The 21,842-nt window shown below is 21.6% G+C and overlaps 8 protein-coding genes across 8 annotated transcripts; 3 read left to right on the top strand and 5 right to left on the bottom strand.

The window, feature by feature from the left end:
- Positions 1-773: 773 nt before the first annotated feature.
- Positions 774-3,048, top strand: PBANKA_0934700 (conserved Plasmodium protein, unknown function; the record flags this gene model as incomplete). The annotated part of the gene is made up of 9 exons (XM_034564954.1): positions 774-878; positions 965-1,047; positions 1,395-1,461; positions 1,563-1,713; positions 1,821-2,020; positions 2,183-2,397; positions 2,525-2,609; positions 2,741-2,867; positions 2,993-3,048. The coding sequence occupies 9 exons, from the start codon at positions 774-776 to the stop codon at positions 3,046-3,048; spliced, it is 1,089 nt and encodes a 362-aa protein (XP_034421698.1).
- A 406-nt stretch (positions 3,049-3,454) lies between these two features.
- PBANKA_0934800 (conserved protein, unknown function) lies at positions 3,455-4,696 on the bottom strand (the record flags this gene model as incomplete). Its single annotated transcript, XM_034564955.1, has 1 exon — positions 3,455-4,696. The coding sequence occupies one exon, from the start codon at positions 4,694-4,696 to the stop codon at positions 3,455-3,457; it is 1,242 nt and encodes a 413-aa protein (XP_034421699.1).
- A 783-nt stretch (positions 4,697-5,479) lies between these two features.
- Positions 5,480-9,272, bottom strand: PBANKA_0934900 (conserved Plasmodium protein, unknown function; the record flags this gene model as incomplete). The annotated part of the gene is made up of 4 exons (XM_034564956.1): positions 5,480-5,545; positions 5,689-8,250; positions 8,381-8,446; positions 8,562-9,272. The coding sequence occupies 4 exons, from the start codon at positions 9,270-9,272 to the stop codon at positions 5,480-5,482; spliced, it is 3,405 nt and encodes a 1,134-aa protein (XP_034421700.1).
- Positions 9,273-10,454: 1,182 nt separating this feature from the next.
- On the top strand, positions 10,455-12,227 carry PBANKA_0935000 (ATPase, putative; the record flags this gene model as incomplete). Its single annotated transcript, XM_034564957.1, has 1 exon — positions 10,455-12,227. One exon carries the CDS (start codon positions 10,455-10,457, stop codon positions 12,225-12,227), a length of 1,773 nt encoding a protein of 590 aa, XP_034421701.1.
- Positions 12,228-12,880: 653 nt separating this feature from the next.
- Positions 12,881-13,714, bottom strand: PBANKA_0935100 (RNA transcription, translation and transport factor protein, putative; the record flags this gene model as incomplete). The annotated part of the gene is made up of 1 exon (XM_034564958.1): positions 12,881-13,714. One exon carries the CDS (start codon positions 13,712-13,714, stop codon positions 12,881-12,883), a length of 834 nt encoding a protein of 277 aa, XP_034421702.1.
- Positions 13,715-14,979: 1,265 nt separating this feature from the next.
- PBANKA_0935200 (nucleic acid binding protein, putative) lies at positions 14,980-15,555 on the bottom strand (the record flags this gene model as incomplete). The annotated part of the gene is made up of 1 exon (XM_034564959.1): positions 14,980-15,555. One exon carries the CDS (start codon positions 15,553-15,555, stop codon positions 14,980-14,982), a length of 576 nt encoding a protein of 191 aa, XP_034421703.1.
- A 1,314-nt stretch (positions 15,556-16,869) lies between these two features.
- On the top strand, positions 16,870-19,509 carry PBANKA_0935300 (conserved Plasmodium protein, unknown function; the record flags this gene model as incomplete). Its single annotated transcript, XM_034564960.1, has 2 exons — positions 16,870-19,295; positions 19,401-19,509. 2 exons carry the CDS (start codon positions 16,870-16,872, stop codon positions 19,507-19,509), a joined length of 2,535 nt encoding a protein of 844 aa, XP_034421704.1.
- Positions 19,510-19,959: 450 nt separating this feature from the next.
- Positions 19,960-21,027, bottom strand: PBANKA_0935400 (ubiquinone biosynthesis protein COQ4, putative; the record flags this gene model as incomplete). The annotated part of the gene is made up of 1 exon (XM_034564961.1): positions 19,960-21,027. The coding sequence occupies one exon, from the start codon at positions 21,025-21,027 to the stop codon at positions 19,960-19,962; it is 1,068 nt and encodes a 355-aa protein (XP_034421705.1).
- Between the last annotated feature and the right edge of the window lie 815 nt (positions 21,028-21,842).

A 21,842-nucleotide genomic window follows, 5' to 3' on the forward strand; every position in this document is an offset into this window, starting at 1 on the left:
TGATATAGTTACATAAATATTTCATATCAAACAAGACATACGGCAGCAACAAAATAGACCTACAGGAATACCTATATAAGCATTTTAATATGTTAGCACCAATAATTTTTTATAATAATAAATTATTATTGATTAATATTTTTAACAATATTAAATATAGATCTTCATTATAATTTCAATTGAGTATAATTACATGCATTTTATTATATTTTCTCTATCATGTTTTTTTTTCCTCATCTCTATACACACACCTTTACAAAAAAAATTAATGTTATATGCACCATTTTGCATATGTCCAATAAACGGGCTTGTCGTTGGCCTTAAAAAAATATTTTTATTTTAAATGAGAACTTTCTTTTCCTCGATCTATATTCCTTATTTCACACTTTCTTATTTTATACTCTTTTATTTATTTATTTATTTTATACTTTTTAAATTATTTAAAATTTTGAGATATTGCCACTAATATGAGAATGCGCAAAAATATTTCATGCACACATAAAAAAATAAGGTCTCCATGAGAGTTGGGAACTCAAGATATGTATGAAATATAGAATTATAAGAAATATAGGAAATACCTTTCTTTATTTTTTTTTCCTCCTTTTTATAATGAAAATGCGGCTTATTAATTAATTGTGCATGGGAAAAAAATAATACTTTGGTATAAAAAAAATACATATCTTTATTTCAATTACGTATGTATATGAATTTGCTTATTCTTAATTTGTTATATATTCCTTAAAAATATTGTGAATATAAGAAGAAAAAATAAAATGGAAAATATTAAGGGGGAATGTAATGATAATGCTGAAACGTCAGCATCAATCAATAAAAATCTTGATATACCCTTAATAACAAAAAAGAAATTGAATCTAAGGGTAAACAATATTATATATAAATATATCTATATGAAATTTATTGTGTACAGCATTTATAGTTTGAGTCCCAAGTTTACTTTTATTAGGATTTAAAATGTAAAAATAAAGATTTAAGTAGAAAATGTGCGGAAATTAAACAAATATTCAACGAAAAGGAAAATTATTTTAGGTTAAAAAATTTATATTTACGTATGGTGTTTATAGATATCGAAATCATAATAATAATGGGTCCTATATTACTAAAATAAAATGTCTATTTTATTTTTATGAACAATATGGTGCTGTGTTTTTTGTATTCACATATATATGTATATTATAGATAGCCATAAATATATATACAGAAAGATCAAATATAATTTAAAATAAAATTGTTTAGCAATAATTTATATTTCACCGTTGTTTATAACACTTAATTCAAGGGAATGTATTGTCATATACAACATTCCCTTAACAAATAATATGCCTTTAAATTTTATATAATAATATTTCATATGCTATACACATTTAAAAAAACAGTTTTAAGGAAAAAGGACACAATGCTAATAAAGAAAAATTAATAAAAGAATATAAGCAAGCAATAAAAGTAATAAAAACAAATTATTCCAAAAAAATTATTACTCTAAAAAAATTCTTAAAATGAAATTGATAAAAATACAGGCATACACAACCATAATTGAAATTTAGGATAATTGTGACAGGCAAATCATTTTAGAAGAAAAAATAAAAAACAAGGAAAATAAAATCAAGCTATATGATTTACAAATTAAAAAATTTAAATTGAATATTGGAGACATGCACGAACGAATTAAAAAAGCCAGATACGAAACCTTAGAAAGTAAAGAAATAAAAAATAAATATAAAGAGAGTACAGCCAATTACTAATAAAGTTTCAATCATTTTTTTTAATAAAATTTATAAATATATGTAAAAAAAAATTTTTAGGGGAAAAAAGTCTTAGCTTTCTAGACCAATTCAAAGATAATCCATCTGAGCTTGTTCAATTAGATATGTTTGACAGATTGGAGACTATATTCAGTTCTAGGAAATTCATAAAAAAGAAAAAGGAAAAATTAAATGCAAAAATAAATATAATAAAGGAAAAAATTAAAGAATTGGAGGAAAAAAACAATTTAATTTTAATGGTAAATATTTTTTTTTGATAATGATATTTTTATTGCTGCTGGCATCAAGAGTTTATATTCGTGTGCACATTTCCATGCATATATATGCATTCATTAATTTGGGGGAATATATAAAATCAACAACCTTTATGCATATTTCCTTTTACACATTCATACATACAGAATAAGGAAACGCAATATAAGAAACTCCAAGAAGAATCTGAAAGAATTATAAATAATGAAAAGGAAATAAAAGAAGAATTAAAAGAAAACATAAATGAGCATAATAAAGATGCCTTATTGCTGTACAAAATAATTTCGTGTATCGACAATTTTTTAAGTCGATTTTCTTCTTTTTTACCTGAATTAAGACATTATAACATTAAAAAAGATGATGTGTATGAAAGAAAAGAAAATAACTTAATTTATTTTTACTAAAAATATGTATTCATATACACGTAAATACTTTGCTTATACAAATTAATAATCATGTGAAAATTATTGTCTTTTCCTATTTTTTTGAAGTAATTCTGAAAAGAAAAATAAAGCCCAAGACATAATCGAAGATCCTTATTTCATAGATACTGTCGATTTTAACAACTTAGAGGATGTTAGAAAGAAAAAATATATAATACACAAATAACAAAAATTAAAGCATAATAATAAAAATTTAGAGAAAGTAGTGAATATATATTATATGAGTACTTAAATTCAATAATATATAAATTTTTTCTATTTTAGGAAATACTTAAAAAACTAGATTTGATCTATAAATATATCAAAGATACAATATACATAATTAATAAAGCAAAAAAAGAAATACCACTAAAAGATGGAAATCAAATAAAAGTGGTGGAATATAATTTAAGTAAAAATATATCATATATATACTGTGTTAATATAAGCATATATATATGTATTTCAAAAATGTATATTCCTTTATAAATTAATGGATTTCTGTTCGTGTTCTTACAAATTAACTTATACTTTCAGATGAAAGCGTTGAATTTTTTACATACAATGGAAATGGGAAAGGAAAAAACAATTAATATTAGAATATAAATAATTGAAAAAATATGTGAACATATTTTCAATATCGTTTTATTTCCCTCGTATGATAATTTTTGTGAAATAAATGTTAGCATCATTTGATGCGCTGTATATTAATATTTTTTAGCTAGTTTGTATATAAATAAATATCATTTCAATATGCAAAAGACAAAAAATAATGAGCAACCATTTTTTATTATTATTAATTATCACAATTTAAAATATTTATAATATATATATATGTATTTATAAATAATTGTGAGTAGATACATATACCTTTCGAAAATTTGTGATAAATGTACAAATTTCGAATAAAATATGATTAAAATTTTATTAGCAATATCCGATAAATATATACATTTATTTATGTGTAACAAATGCAACGAAAAAAATACGAACTGATTATTAATTAGTTTTTTCATTCGTGATAAAATTGCATGTTTCAGGTGTTATCCCGTTTATGCAAGATAAATTCTCCAAAAATCCTAAATAAGCATTTAATTCTATTTGGTTTGATAAAAATTTCGGTAGCATATTATTTTTTACATTAACATATTTTGAAATATTGCTTAAGGATTTTAGACCAATGTTTCCAGAATATAATAACTGGAAATCTATATTTTTATACCATTTTAATATACTATAAGATCCAATAAAATATAATTGATCATGATACACACTACCAGGGAAAGATGTATCTCTTAACCCTCTTTTAGCACGGGCACAAAATTTAAAACATTTATCTGTGTCTTTTATAATATTATTTAAAAATATATAAAGCTTTGAAAAGTTATAAAATTTTCCTAAACAGACAGTTAAGTATTTTAAAGCAGGATATATTAAAAAATTATTTTTTTGTTTTAATGAATACATAGAATTAATAACAGCTAAACCTTCTTCAGTAACATGACATGGATTGATATTCCATTGGATTAAATTGTTATTATCATGATTTATCATTCTTAATAAATGTGTAGCTATTTCATGGTTACACAAAAAATACATCATTTTTTTTTTTATATTTTGGCATTGCAATTGTAAAATGTATTGATTGTCTTTTTTAAAAATTTGTATTGCTGATATTAAATTTTCTTTGAACTCAACTTTAACTTTATTTTTAACATTATTATCTTGTAAATATGTAAATATATAATTTTTAAATTCTTCTTTTGTGACTAAATCATTACCAAAAATATAATTTTCATAATTATCATAAGTTGTATATTTATCTTTGGCTATTTGTATTATTCTTCTTGCTTCATGAAATAAATTAAAATCAATTTTTTCTCCATTACACATATTAAATATATTATCTACTTTCTCATCAGATATATTGTAATTAAAAACAGGATTTTCAGTCATATTAGACTCATAAAACTTTTTTTGAGCCTCTAATATATTTATAATAATACATTTTTTTTTTATTTTCATTTTGTTAATTGTATTTATATAGGAATATTCATTAAATATTAATTCAATGAAATTTTCCACAAAATTTAATAAATTTTCATCAGGAATAATTAATAGTTTTATATAGTTAGGTTGGACAAGTTTCTTTCGATAAAGTTGAATTGTATCAATTATTTCATTTTGGTTACTTTCGCATTTTTGTATTTTTTTTTTGTATTTTTTTTTGAAATTCGCCATTGTCATTTATTTTTTTATACAGCATTTCACTTAAGCAGTTTCATTGATTTTGCTGAATATTTTATATTTCTTATAGTGGCATTTTTAATCAAGTGTTTCCTTATTATACGTATGTCTCATATTATATAATAAACTATTCATTATTATATATTTATTTATCATTTTTTCCTTTTTTTACGTGCATTCTTTTGGAAAAATTTGTCATTTCCAATTATACTTTTCTTTTTTTTATTATTATTTTGTGTTTAACCCTCATATTTTTAAAATTTGAGTCCTTTAATCTTTTAATCCGTTTATTTTTATCAATTTTTTATTTTATTCCATTTTAATTTATATAATATGTTTCTGCGTATTTGTTTACTGGAAAAAACATAAATAAGTTATATAACACTGTATGTTCATAATTTTCACATATAGGAAATGGTCGTATTATTATTTCTTTTTATAATTTCATTAATTTAGAAAACGACAAAATTTACAAAAGTCTAATATATTTTGTTAAATTGGTTTGCAATATTAATTGGAAAAAGTATCATCAAGTTTATTGTTATTAATAATATGAAAAAGACAAAGTATAAAGGGCTCAGTCATTACATATAGAGAAGTATATACACGTTATTCAATGGATTTTCTGAATATGAATATTGCCTATGTGATGATTCAACACAAAAGGAAAGGAGAAATATAAAAAGTTGTGTCTGGGGTTCTCATTCGCGTATTTATAAAAAATTATATATAGAAAGAGACACATTGTTAAATTTGATTACATTTTGAAGTCATGTTTCACTTCATTAACTGTTGTTTGAATTTCTTGGCATGAGGTGTACTTTCCTGTGTATGCTCTAGTTCCTGTTAAATTGGAAAATGTCATTATATTAATGTAGTTTTAATTATGCGAATATAAATTAGGAATATAATATTTTTTTGATTAATTGAATCGAAATATGTAGATATATAATGAAAAATGCCGTAAAAATGAAAAAAAAACATACTCTTAAAAAAGCTTGGGAGTTAATTTTTTTTCCAATAGAAAGAATGTTATATATTATTTCACTAATACTTGAAGAATCATCATCCATATGTAATAACAAAATAGGGAAAATATTTTTACATACATCATCAGGTAATATTAAAAACTTATTTTGAATAAGTGTATATATAGCTAAAGCGGAAGACTTGCGAATAATTTTATTTGAGTCATCTAACAATTTGATTAAACTATTTAATAAATCAAGTAAGATATTATTGTTATTAATATTTTCAGAAAATTGAGAAAATATAGATATACATATTTCTCTATTTTCATTATTCCATGTATCATCAATATTGGATTTTAATACCCTTATTAAAGAATCTATTAAAATACAGTTTTTAAAAATATCAATTTGGTGTAATTTTTTGTTCTTATTAAGTAATGCCCTAATACAATATAATGCACCTTTTCTTATGCAAGCTTCGTTTAACCCGCTTTTCCATTTACATAATGGTAATAATATATTTTTAATTAAATATTCTGAATTATTTGAAAAGAAATTAGGGAATATATCTTTAGAACAGAATAAATTTAAAAATAATAAAAATTCTGATTTCATCAAGGGTAATAATAATTCATGATTAATTATTAAGGTAAAAAAGTCAATTAAATGATATGAATATTCTATGACAACATTTTCAGTAATATTACAAATTAATGTATTTAAAAAATCTATAACATATTTGAAATTATTAAAATTATTAAAGTCTATTATATTTTTTATATTTTGTATAAAAAATATATATTCTTCATTATAAAAATGGGTTCTATTTGTCTCATTATAATATTCAATTTTTTCAATTATTTTATTTATTTCTTTATGTGAAATATTCTGGTCATTTGATTGTAAAATTATTAAAAAATGAAATATTACTTTACTATATTTTGTACACTCTATTTTAATAATATCCAATAATAGTTTTAGTGTTATTAAAATATATGGAAACGTGTCTGAATTCTCATAATTTATATTTTCATTAATTAAAAATAAAATTAAATTTATACATTCATCGTTTAATTTGCTTGAGGTGGTATATGATTTTATATAATGCCCACATAAAAATTGTGATATCATCATCAATATAATTTTTTTATTTTCATATATCATTGTTACTTCAGTTTCGCAATAACCATTAAGCCAAATATCTGACGTGTCTATTTTGATCTCTTCCTCATATTTATTATTTTCATTTCCTCTTTTTTCCTCATTTAATTCATTTCCTGTCTTTCCAACAGCACTACTATGATTGATATATCCTTGAATGGGTGTATTTGTATTATATCGATCTATTTCATTTTCAGAATTAATTTCCTTCTTTTCTTCAAAAAATTGATGAGCTTGATCGAACTGAAAATCTCTTTTAAAATAACCAGAAGATTCCTCGTCATTTCTTTCCTCTATTATAATTTCTTTTTTTTTTTCAAAGTTCATATGATATACTTTTTGTAGGTATTTGTGAAAATTTTCATTTTGAAATATAAATTTATTTTTCATGAATATTTGATTACTGTGTGGGCTTTCCAAATATTTCGTCTCTGACATTGATTCCTCATTAAATTTTTGGAAGAATTTTAAAACTGCATTTTTGTTATTTTCTCCTAATAATATTTTTGCCATTTCAAAAACAAGATCATGTACAGGCATTAAATATCCACATGTTATAATGAGATAGATAAATTTTGCTATATATAAAAAAGAATCAAATTCATAATAATATTTTTCTAAATTGGGCTTTTTGTCTTGAGCTAATAACATTAATATATCATTTATTAGTAACGGGGTTGTAGGATAATCTATACATTTAAAATGTATTAGTGATTTATAAATAAATAATATAATATTTTTAATAAAATATGAAATATCATAATATGTGTACAATAAGAACGTATTTATTATATTAGCAAATAAATCTTCTTTATCTGTCCACGAATTTTTTACATTATTCATAATTTCGTAAAAAAGTTCTTTTTTAATATTAATAAAAAAATTATTTAACGTTGTATTTAATATGCTTGATGTGAATAATATATGACTAAACTTATTTATACTCTGAAAATAATATTCATATATGTCTACATTTGTGTCTTCATAATATAAATATTTTTTTTTAATTTTTTTATTATCATAATCATTATTAGTACTGTTAATATATTCATACTCTTCATCTTTTTCATTTTTTAAATTCTTTAAATGATTATCTATATCTTCTTTTTCATTACCTTCTAAAATTACCAATTCCTTTGATTTAGATATTGAGACTAAAACCTCATAACACCTTTTATTTAAGGATAAAGATATATTTGAATGCATACATAATAAAATGATAAATATCAATTTTGCTATTTCAATATTATTTAAATTTTTTATTTTTAAATTCCATACTTCAATACAATCTACAACCTCAAATAAAACATTCACATATTTTTTTACGAAAACCTTTTTTAAACATTTTGTCGCTTCATTAAGAATATCCCTGTTGCATTCAAAGGACATGAATCTTTTGATACATTTTATGGCTAACTAAGATAAGGTAAAGAAAAATGAAGAAAATGGATAAGTGTCTATGTCTATAGATTCAAAATGATGTTATCTAAATTATAATTTTACTATAACACTATTCTATAGTTTCTTTTTTTTTGTGAATTATTACCTCCTGAATTTCATGATTCCTAACTGATAAGTTAGCTAGCGATTTTTTTAAAATATTTCTATACAACTATAAACATGTAATAAAGGAAATATTTTTATTTGTGTGAAGAACGAAATAAGTAAAAAAAAACAAGTAATAAATATACACATATGCATGAACAATGATGAATTATATTAATTACTGGAGCCAGTCCTTTTTGAGGTTCTTCAAAATTAAGCTCCGATAAAATTTCAAAGGAAGTTTTTTTTATAAGAGGGAAAGGGTCGTTAATTAAAAGACTTAATGCAATTAAAATGTCCTGAATGTAGATATAAATATTAAGCATATCTTTATTTGTTTGGTAATTTTTATATCTATTAATAATTAGTTTTAAAAATTGTAAAATTTTTAATCGTATTTCTTCTTTCTCTTCAACAATTTTTTTGTTTTCATCTTCTTTTAGTCTATTTACACAAATTAGAAGAAAACTATTTTTGTCATTTTCAATGTTTTTAAATAAAATTTCATTTAACAAAATATCATTCAAATTATTTTCAATTAAAAAATATATGTTAAGAGCAAATATCCTACATTCATCAAATTCGTCATTAATCCATATATTTAATGAACGAAATAAATAGTGATGAAAAAAAGCACAAAACCGTTTTTTTACGTCATCATTACATTTGTTAAAAAAATCTATTAATTTTTCATGAATAAAATTTAACGAATTTAATTTTTCGTCATTGTCTGAATTTTCTCTATTGTTCAACAGCTCTAAATGATTTTCCATGCATTTTGGAAAAAGGACATGGAATATATTTTCCTCATGAATAGTGTTGCTCATTTTAGTATCAGAAAATAATAAAGGGAAAATTAATGTACAAAGTATATGTACAAAATATATGTACATAGGTGCACAGAAGTACACATATATATATGTACGAAAATAGTTACAGACACAATAAAAAATATTAAAAATATATGATTATATATTTATCAAAAAGCTTCTTATTGTAGCTTTATGAATAAACAACAATTACTATTAAGAAGAGACTTGAGTATGAGAAGGCAAGAAAAAAAGGGATGGAAAGGAGAATACGGAAAGGTAGAAGAAAGTATAATAAAGACAATTTAATTATATAAAAAATAAAATGGCAATGACAAAAATAAAGTACAAAGAGGATTAATTAATTTACCATTTTACCCTATTTATTTATTTAGCAACGGAAAAAAGAGAAAAAATATAAATATTCCTATACTACACATTTTGTGGATAATTGATAATACGTTTCTCTCATTTTATAATAAAAAAAGAAAAAACGGGACGCTTTAATTGAGACAAAATATGAGCATTTGCTATATATATACATAAATAATTCGTCCTTTTTTCTTTTCTTTTATGTTTTTTTTATTTTTTATATTTTTTTTATTTTTTTCGTTTTTCCCCCTTTTATTTTTTTTGTTCTTCGCTTTATTTATTAGTATTATTTTTTTCTCTTAATTTCCATATAAGTTTTATGAGAAAAAAAAATTATAAAACCGTAGCAATGTAATAATTATGCTAAACAGAAATAATGCTTAATTACATATAATACAAAGTGTAATAATAAAGGGTGCAGGTATTTATTTTATCATTTTTGTATTTTATTATTTTGTTTACTTTGTTTTTTTATATGTAAATGAAAATAATAGTTACACCACAATAGAATTGATAAAAAATATATATATATATATATATATAATAATAATAGTGACAATAATAATTTTATAATATAGTCATATAAATGTAGATAAAAATACATTTAATTGTTTAAATCATATTTTAAATCCATCATTAGAATTATCTCTCTCCACATTTGTTATTTCTATTTTCTCAGCTCTGATCATTATTTTAACGCTTATCAGTGGAAATATTGGCTCCATTTTTTTATATACATATACATGAATATACGCATATACACATGCAATTTGTTTCATTCCTTCATCCATGTAATGAGCTAACTCCAAAGCTTATACATTCCCCTTCCATAAATAATGGTGTTTAGCTAGTCAAACATTCCGGATATATGAATAAAGTTTTTTTTTTTAAACAATGAAGAGAAAATCGCCTTTTGTGAAAAAAAATCTTATAAAGGCTCAAAACACTTTGGATAAATTTGGGATTTTTAAAAAGGCAATTGGAATAAAAAAAGAAGATGATAAAGAACATGATGTAAATAAAAACAATATGACTAATTTTACAAAAAAGGAAGATGAAAATATGTTGAAAATAAAAAAAGAAAAGTATGATGGATATGAAGACAACCTAAATGATATCGATGATGTAGATACTCACGATGGAAATAGAACAGACTATAATAATACAAATGAAGGCAAGGACCTCGATAAAGGAACCCTAAAAAATTTTGGTGATCAATCAAAAGATGAAAAGGATAGAAGAAAGGACGTGCTTAACTTAAAGGTGAAATCAAAAGAAGGATCGGATTTAAATAATTCAAATAGTAATGTAATAAATGAAAAGGAGCAAGAAGAAAATCCAGATAACACAAACCCCAATAGCTTGCCATTACATAAACTATATCAACCGATTTATAAAGAAGATTATATAAATGAGATAAGAAGTAAAAGAAATCCATTATTAACAAAAATATTAGATGAAGATTTAAATTTTAATTTAATTTTATGTGGTCCACCAGGTTCTGGTAAATCATCTCTTATAAATGTAATAAAGAATAAAACTCACAATTTATTTATAACTTTATTTCATTTAAATAATTTCAATACTGAAATACGAAGGATATATGATCAATCTATAATAAATTATAAATTGTCTAAAAGACGAATGATATTATGCATAAAAGATATAAATAGATTAAATAAACCACAACAAGAGCATTTACTATTAGTTTTAAAAAAAGGCTATTTTTATCTTTTAGCTACTTGTTTATATAATCCTATGAATATATTAAATGCTTCATTAAGTTCTAGATGCTTATATTTATATTTGAGTCCATATGATAAAATTGAATTAGCTTTAATCATTAAAAGAATAATAAATAAATTAAATATCGAAATTGAAGATAATGCATTAAATGTTATAATCAGCCATTCTTCTGGGGATGCAAGAGTGGCCATAAACATTATTGACTTTGCTATACAACACATGAGATTAGAAGAAATGAAAGAAAAGGAAAAACAGGAAAATAAAGATGAGATAGAAAAAAAAAATGATACAATGATAAAACAAGTGAAAGTAAAAAGATATAATGAATATTTCAGTGAAGGATCTAATGCTGAACCGAGCAAAAAAATTATACAAATAAATAATATTAAAAACTTTTTACAAAATTTTCCATGTAATGATAATAAATTAGATCATTATAATTTTATATCAGGTTTACATAAAAGTATAAGAGCGGGAAATGTAAAGGCAGCAATATTATATTTGACAAAATCGTTAAAAAATGGAGAAGACCCATTATATATATGTAGAAGATTAATAAGAATAGCATCTGAAGATATTGGAATTGCAAATCATAAAGTTTTATCAGTTTGTGTTAATACACACTATGCATGTAAAGCTATAGGAATGCCTGAATGCCAAACAGCTCTAATATATGCTGTTATTGTTTTATGCAGATCCTCAAAAAGTAACTATATATATGTTGTTGAAAAAAATGCAAAAAAAATATGTAACGAATACAGTTTTGATGTACCTTTCCATTTAAGAAATACTTCAAATAGATATATATACACCAATCAGCCAGAAATTCTTACCTTTGAAGAGCATATAAAGAAATATAAAGCTGTTCAAAAATATCTACCCGATTATATAGAAAATGTTGAAGTGCTCCCAGAAATATGAAGTATTTCATGGAATAGACATTATGCACAACTAAGTGTAACTAAAAAATAATGCCTAATGATAAACAACTCAAAATAAACTTTGAATTTTTCACCTTTTTAATAATACACCATTTATGAGTAAAACCATTTAAATGTTTTTTCTCGTGTGTAACTATGTGTATAAATGATTTTATCGATTGATTTTGAATTGTTTTGTGTCATTTTAACGTTTTTAAATTTTTTTTTTCTTTTTAAATTTTTAAATTACCCATTCTTTGCAGTTTCATTTTTTTAATTTTTAATTTTTACGTGAAATATGCAGAATATTGGCGCTATTATTTTTTTTTTACGATTATTCCTAACTAATTTATACATTTTTTTTTAATTTTATTGTTATTTTTTTCAAACGAAACAAATGTGTTGAGGATACAAAAATAAAGCAATTTAAAAAAAAAAAATACGCTTTAAAAAATTATATTTTCATGCAAAAATTTAATTTATGCAAATATATTAGCATGTTTAGAGAATATATGTATATAGATCGAGATAAAAATGTGTGTATGTAAATATTTCAACTTGAATATGCACAAGCATATAAGTTCAATATTCATTGATCATATTTCCATTTTTATATTTCAGGCATGGTCAATCCCTTAACTTAATTACTAAGCATTACCTTCCAACTTTTCCCTGTTTTATGTCTATTATAGGATTATAGGTCAGTATTTGTGTTTCGTTCATAATATTTTTGATATTTTTTTTTCTATCTCTTAATTTTTCATTAAATATATATCTTAAAATATAAACAAAATCAGCCATTTCTTTGTTATTAACATTAATGTTAAAATTGAATAAATTTTCATAATTTTCATTTTGCATTTTTTCTTTAGTTTTTAATTTTTCCTTTAATAAATGTAGAGCAGATATAATATTGTATATTTCGTTATTTTTAATTATTTCATCTTTTTTTAACAATGGTATATCATAATTTTTAAATATGTCATTAATTGTATCAATCAATATTATTAGTTTGTCTTTATTTTTTTCAAATTCTTCTTTTTCAAAAATATTCATATAGTTTAATTCAAAAAAATTAGTAACAGTTTGATCACAAATATTTCCTTCTATATATTTAGCTTGCTCGTCATTCGATTGAATATTTTTATATTCATCATTCTCGGCATCATCGTCAAAGCATATCAAATCTTTATATTCATCAAGCAATGCTAACGTAGTTAAATTGTTTAAAATATATTTTCTTATTTCTATTTCATTAATATTTGTTTTATTAATATTTGTTACATTTATATTTAATTTTTTTAAATATTTTAATATATGCTCAATATAGTTTTTTTCTTTTGTATAATTAAGTTTTTCTCTTTCTCTTGGCTTATATAATCTAATTTTTTCTTCTTCGATTTTTAAAATCATGCAATAAAAATCGTCTTTTTCGATATCATACGATTCATACCCAAGTAACACGAGCTTTCTTTTCAATGAATTCATTTTCTTTAAAATGAAAAATCTATGAAATATTATATCAGAATGAATTTGTAAACAGACAAAGTGATTAGGACTGGTATCCAAAGAAACTCTTTATTCAATGAATATGTTTTAATGTATTCTTTTATATGTATCGAAATATTTATACTATACAGCTTGTATTCGGACTAAGATGTAGTACATACGGAAATTATGTGCAAATCGAATTGTAGGAAAATATATTGGCGAGTTAATATATACACAATGCTTATACTATATATGTATGTATATATCCCCTTATTTATATATAAGCATTCGAGTTTATTTGCACTAAAAAAATATTTTTTATTATAACAGTATTAATAAGATATGCATTTTTTCTCTTAAATAACTCAAAATATAATATCTATATAAGGTGAATTTTCTTTATTCTCGATAAAATTGTGTATACTTTTTTAAAAACATGAAATGTTTCAAAAAAAAAAATAAAGTGCTAAATGCCGTGCCACTAGCTATAAAATTTTTAAATTATTATATGAAATAAATTCATAGAATTTTAAGGAATAATATAACACCTTATGTATTAGGTATTAACATATAATATGCATATAATATATATAGCTCTAGTGATGATATATTTTGCATAAGCGAAATTATTATACCTTCGTAAATCATTAATATTTGGATTATGAAATAAATAAAAATTTGAATTGTAAAAAAATTCAGCAAGAGCTATCAGCTGTAATAATAACAGCATTATAAATATAAGAAATATTTTTATACTTAAATAAGGTAATTATAAGTTTGTTGATAAAAATAAAAATTTATTAAAATGGTGTGTTATTTTTTTATGAGAATAATATAATATTTTATGAATATTTTAATTAAAAAAAACATAAAAATATAATAATTTATATTTGGTGAACACAAAACGAGTGAAAAGGCTGGGTAGAGAAAATAAATGAAAAGGATAGAATAAAACAGTATATAGCAAAAAAAAAAAACATATATAAATATATAGGCAATGTAGTAAGTGAAATAATAAAAAAAGCGAGTTTATAAATATCGCCATGATAATATATATGTAAGAAAACTACTACAAACAAGTGTACCACCCATTTTATGTGCCTATAAAGTTAAAAAATATAATGGGCATAACGAACGAAAATTCTATATAATTTACAAAAATGTTGCTACATATAATTACCACCATTTGAAATCAATCAAAAATGTAAGAGTGAAAAAAAAATAAAAAAAAGAAAAAAACAGAAAGTACATTATTCATTTATTTAATAGAAAAATGAGTTAAAGAATGGGTTGGCATTATTTTGTGTGTTGCTATTTTCGTTTTCGTCACATTGTACTTTTTCGTCTTCTTTTGTATTTTTTTTATTTTCTAAATATTTTAAATAATTATGAAATACTAACAAATGATGGTGACATAAATAATTGAATGAATTCAATTTATTAATAGAACTTATGGATATACTTAAATCCTCATTTATACTAATAGTATTGCAAACCCCAAATATTTGTATTATATCATTTATTTTTATATCATTTTTTTTTTCATGTGAGGAATTAAAAGAATATGTTAAAAGATATTTTGCTTTTATATATCCTGTAGTGTCATCAATTGTGTAAATTATAAATTCTTTTTTTTCTTCAATACTTAATACAAATCCAACTATTTTAATAAGATTTAATTTTTTATTCCAAATGGTTAGCTTATTTCTATCTCTTTTATATGCTCTTATTAACATACTAATATTTGTATGCATAAAATTTGCCTCGTTATTTTCTTCTTTTAATTCATCATTAAAATAACCGCTTTCAATATTTAAGTTTGTGAATGTGCCAGACATTTTTTTATATTGTTGTGGATATTTTGCTTATGTTTTATATAATTTTTAAGTGTGTATGTGTGTATATATATGTATAAATATGGGAATAAATTTATATGCCTGAGCAAATATATATCATCTTCAGTCCAATGGAATATTCATTCCATATATTTATTTCGAGCAGTGTTTTCAGCCACAATAGTATATCTATATCGATTTCCTTGGTTTATCTTTAGAATTTTTTTTTAAATTTTTTAGCTTTTAAAACATGGGAAAATAATTATGTGCTTAAATATATTAAAACTACAATCATTTTTATTTATTGGCGTAAAGATCAAAATGGCGGATGCACATTCATACAATGTATATATTCCACATATATTAATAATAAACATTCAATTCTTAAATGTTTTTTTACATAAATATTATATTATCACCTTACATAATTAAATCCTCTTTTTGAAATACAAAAAAAAATAAATGCCTTAATTTAACAATATTTTTTACGCTAAAACTGGGAATTTTTTTAATATGGCGTTGCACAAACATTTTAATGCATACATAAATATATTAATGTAAAAACAAGTGAATAAATAATAAATAAAAAATATATATATGTAATTCACAATTTTGGAAATTCCTTATAAATTTATTTTTTTTGATATGGATTTTATAGTTCACTGCAATCATAGAAAATGCAAGGATCACATATTTCATTTGTTTTGAATTTATTTGTTGTTATTTTATTATTCTTACACATACTTTGTTTTATTTAAAATATGTTTTTTTTAGTTTACTATCCTTTATATGCTAAATGTTTGCAATAAATAAAAAAGCTAAAAATATATTTTAGAGGATGTTATTTAAAAAAATACAGAGTCCCATGTTTAGGCCCCACATATATATATATCACATTTGACAAAAAGAATATGGAAAATTATTAGAATATTCATACTGTGATAGTTTGATACATATTATTTATTGCTATTATTTTATTTTATTTTTCGTATTCCTTTCCTATATATAGTGAAGTTAAAAAAGTCGAAAATATGCAGAGCAGCCAGTATATGCTTATACATGAGTCATCTATACAATACACACTATTGTAATTTCTAATAAGAAGGAAATATAATTCAGAACTATAAAATAAAATATATTAGTACAATATGTTTATAGAGATGGCTTGTAAAACAAAAGGAAATATTGTAAACAAAACACAGACACATATGCATATATGGAGTACATATATTGATGGCCATTTTAAAATAAAAAATTTCCTTAAAAATTTATAACACATATTATTTGTTTTTTTCCTTTTATTTAAATTTATATAATATGCTAAATAGAAGAATATGGTATTTAGGAAATGATAAATTAAAGAGAGTTTTTCAAAATGATCAAAAAATTGAGAATAATATTTTTGGAATACGATGGCGCAACTTTAGTGGAATAATTGGAAAATATAATAAACGAGATAAGAAAAAATTTATTATATCATTAAATAAAAATAAAAAAAATTCAAACGATTTTATAGGGGGAAAATATCAAGAACAAAATATAAAAAAAAGGAACCAAAGTTTTGAAAAAAATATATATTTGAATAAAATATATTTTAAGGATAAAGAAAAAGTAAAATTTTATGACAAGACAGAAATTATTGAAACAAATAATATAAAAAATGATTACATAAGGGGAATATTAAATAAAAATAATATATTCTATATATATACATATCAATATTTATTAATTGAATTTTTAAAGTATAATAAAATCTTTGTTGATATATTATATTCCGATTCAATGTTATCATATATTCTTTATTCCTTCTATAAAATATATGTTGATAAATCTATTAGGAGCAATTCAATTTATCACAATATTAACACAAGTGTTAAAGGGGAAGTTGATATAGTAGACAAAAGGAAAATGGGGAAAGAAGAAAATATAAATAAAAGTAAATATTCAAATAATATAGAAATTAAAAAAAAATGTTTGAATGAAAATGTGGATAATAAAATTAAACACATTAGTAAAGCTGATAAGAAATGTGATCAAATAGATAAAGAAAATAGAGTTCTTTTGGTGGGGTGCTCAGAAAATAAAATATCTGAAATGTATGAAACGATAATGAATTTTAAAAATTTAAATATATTAACATATATAATTTCAAATGAAGAAAGTATTAATAATATGTCAAATAATATTTTTTTATATAATATGTTTTTAATAAATTTAGAAAATTTTAAAGATGATTATGATTTTAGCATATTAATAGAATATGTTAATTTTATAGTTATAGATGATATATATGAAATTTATAAAAATAAAAAATCAAATTTATTAAAAAATATTTTAAAAATTTACAAAAAAAATAATGAAAATGACAAATCTTTTAAAAATTCGCAAATCCTGTTATTGAACAAAGTTCAAGATGAATGGATAATAAAAGAAATAAGACAGTATTTAAAAAGCATAAACTATGGAATAGATTATGAAACTCAATCATTGATTGAATATTCATTTATTAATAATATAAGCCAAGATCAAACAAACCACAAAAAAAAAAATATACCAATTAGTGAAATCAATAAATTTCATTATTTTGATTTAAGCAATTATAAAAAAAATAATTGCACACACATGAGTGTAAATATACCTTTTAATGATGATAAAAAATTTTTAGTTTTATTTTATTTGTTAAATATAAATAAAGATAAAAAAATTGTAATATATTATAACAAAAACGACATATACTCCTTTTATAGTTACATTAATTCTTATATGCCCTGTATATTTATATCTAATACATATAAAAATAATTTTAAAAATAATATTATTAGCAATTTTAATAAAAATAATAATTATATTTTAATTACTGATGATCGAAATATTAAAAAATTAAATCAGATTAATGCTAATCTTTTTATACATTATAATTTTCCTGAAAATATCAGTTCTTACATAGATTTATTAATTGATGGATTTGTAAAAAAAAAAAAAAATAAAGATGAAGCAACTAGAAAGGAGTGTATTTATATTAATGATGCTAGCGAAATATGTCGAAGCGAAAATATTTCTGGAAATAATGACAATGGAAATGAATTTTGTAATATTTTAGAAAAAGGTATGCAATCCTTTACCACTGAAAAGATATATTCCATTTTATTTTATAACAAAAAAAAAGTTCATAAAGAATATAAAATATTAGATAATGTTTTTAATTTTACAAATTATGAATTGCCTTCTATGAGAAATATAAAAAATAATTTCTTAAATTTTTTGATCCATGAAATTACAAGTGCTAATATAGAAAGTGATAAACATTTAGAGGAAGCAAAACATATTTATGAAAAATATGGACATAAATTTATATCTGCTTCGTTATATTATATTATGGAAAAAAAGTTATATAAAAAAAGTTTTAAAAATAAAGAATATACAAATATAACATTTATTGTTGAAAGAAATGTATTTTTAAATACAAAAAATAAATTGATCGAGTTTTTAAATCATTTATTAAATTTTAATAAAAATGTCGGTGATATTAAATTTTTTATTCAAAATTATTTATATAGTAAAAGAGGATATATTATGTCCCTTCCTGAGAGTATATATAATATAATACATAAAAATAAAAATGACATTAAAAATATAGACAAATATAATAATATACATATGTACATTTTGTATAATAATTACCAAAAGCATTTAAGAACTGGATCTATAGTAAGGGGGAAATATCAATCAAAAAAATCAATCAGGTAAAATATTTTAAAATAATACCTTTTATTATATTTGTTTTATGCCACAGATATATGTATACATATTTTTATATCCTTAAATATTTCAATTTATTTAATTTTTAGACGATTAAAGAAAAGAATGAATATAAAACAGGAACATGCTGAAATCAACAAAATGAAGAATAAAATATTTTCAACAATTAAGTTGAATAAAAGAAATGTAAACCCTTGAAAATTTTGATAAAATATTTGAACATTAATTATTAAACAATTTTATATTTTTAAGTTTTCAAAAAAAAAAAATAATAATAAATATTTTTTGAAATTTTTTTTTTGTTTACATTTTAATTAATGTCTTTATTTATAAATAAAATATTATAATTAGAACAAAACATAAAACTATTATGTATGCATGTGCGTATGTACACAATGCGTATACTAAATTAGAGGGTAGGATCCTTGTATTTTTGTAATAACAGGATAACCCAAAAATTAAATATATTTGTATGATTTTCCTTAAGGAAATAAAAACAAAAAAAAATATATACATTATTGTTTGTCAAGTAAAATTCCAAATCAAATAATTCTATGCATTATTATACCATGAATTTCATTTTTATGATATGATTTTTTTGTTTTTTTATTTCAAAATTTTCTTAATTGTTTATGCCTTTCTGTGGGCTTAGTTAATACCCGACATTAAATTTAAGTGATCAGGAAGGGGAATGATGTTATATGTTTTTCTGAAAATATCAATATCTTTGTTTAGCCAATTTTCTATATGAATAGAATGAAGAGGCTTTTTTGCAGCCATTCCAGCCATATATGCCCAAGGATATAATTGCTTTAATAGTGTTTGCCTTGGTTTATATTTAAAAAGAAAATAATTTTTTTCGGGATTTTTTAAAAAAATATATTCATTATTTATATCATCAAAAATTATATCATTATTATTTTCATTATTATATCCATAAATAATAGTACCTCGAATATGATTAGAATTATTTAAATTGTCAAAATAATATTTATATAACTTTTGAAAAAATAAATTATTATTTATTTTATCAATATGGAAATATTCTGTTAAATTATATACATATTGTTTTAATGATAATTCATCTATATAACTATAATCATCTTTATATGTATAATCAAAATTTGGATTAAGAAAATTTGGAGGTATTTTATCTTTAAATATATATTGAAATCGATATAAGGGTGACATAAAGGGCGCTACTAAAATAGCTAGTAATGTTATAGGCAATTTTGTATGTATTAATTCAATCATTTTTAATGCGGCCTCAGATTCAATTGATATATTTAAATTATAAACCACATGACCTATATCATGTATTTGTCTATATCTTGTTAATATATATGAATAATTAATATTATCAAAAAAATGAGCTACTTCTCTATCATGGGCATGAAGTTTATACGTTTCTAAAAATTCCATATATTTATAACCCAAAGTATTTTTAGGTAATTTTTTTAATTCATTAAATTGGATATCTTGCCTTATTAACAATGGTTTATTTTTTAATATCTCTTTTCCTTCATCATCATTTTTCATATATTCATAAATATTCTTAACTGCATAAAAAGATGATATATCTGCTGCATGTGCTAATAAATGTGTCCTATTTGGTGCTTTATAAATTCCTAATATGGTTTTTAAAAATATTTCAAGCTTTCCCAACTTATTTAGATCTATCCAATTTGATTGAAATATTTTTGCAAAGTTGTTCATTTTACGCTTTGAATAAATGACATAAAACTAAAACGATTTGTTTTTACAAAAAAAAACAAAAATATAAACATGCATATTTGTATATATGATCAAATAAGCAAAGGAAATGCGAAAGGTACAATAAAATTTCATGTATGAGCTTTGCAAAAAAAGCAGGCATATATATAATTCTCCAAGGGGACTCATATATATCATATCATGCGCATATAAATATATATTAGCACATTTATAGAAGCAAATTATTTTCCATACAATTTTGATCCAGTAAAAGGATCGAGTATATTGTTTCCCGACGTTCATATATATGAGCAGTCCTTTTTCATACTGCTTTTATTTTTAAATTAAATTTGCAGCATTTCCCCTAAGTATCGCAGCAAAAAAATATCGTTATAAATCTTATTAACTATTTTAATATATACTTAATTCTATAATAATTAGTTTTAAATAAAAAATAAAGTTTAATTATATTTCTATGATTTTTTTTTGCTTTTTTTTTACTATGTACTATATATGCATATATATAGCAAAAAAAAAAATGAAAAAAAAATACAAAAGGAACAACCCATATATGTACTAAACATAACTGGATTTTGTAGATTTACATCATAAGGCATATTCGAATAAATTTAACAAAAAATAAAAGTAAAAAAAAAAAAAATAATAAACACAATCACAATATTCAGAACGAGAAAATACTGCATGAGAATACATTAAGTGTGATTATATTAAATTGAAAAAAAAAAATATAAAAACATTCTATGTATATAATTTATGGGAGAGAAAGCAAAAAAAATCATATTATAAAAAAATGTGTG

This window comes from Plasmodium berghei (assembly GCF_900002375.2).
Source record: "Plasmodium berghei ANKA genome assembly, chromosome: 9".
NCBI lineage: Eukaryota > Apicomplexa > Aconoidasida > Haemosporida > Plasmodiidae > Plasmodium > Plasmodium berghei.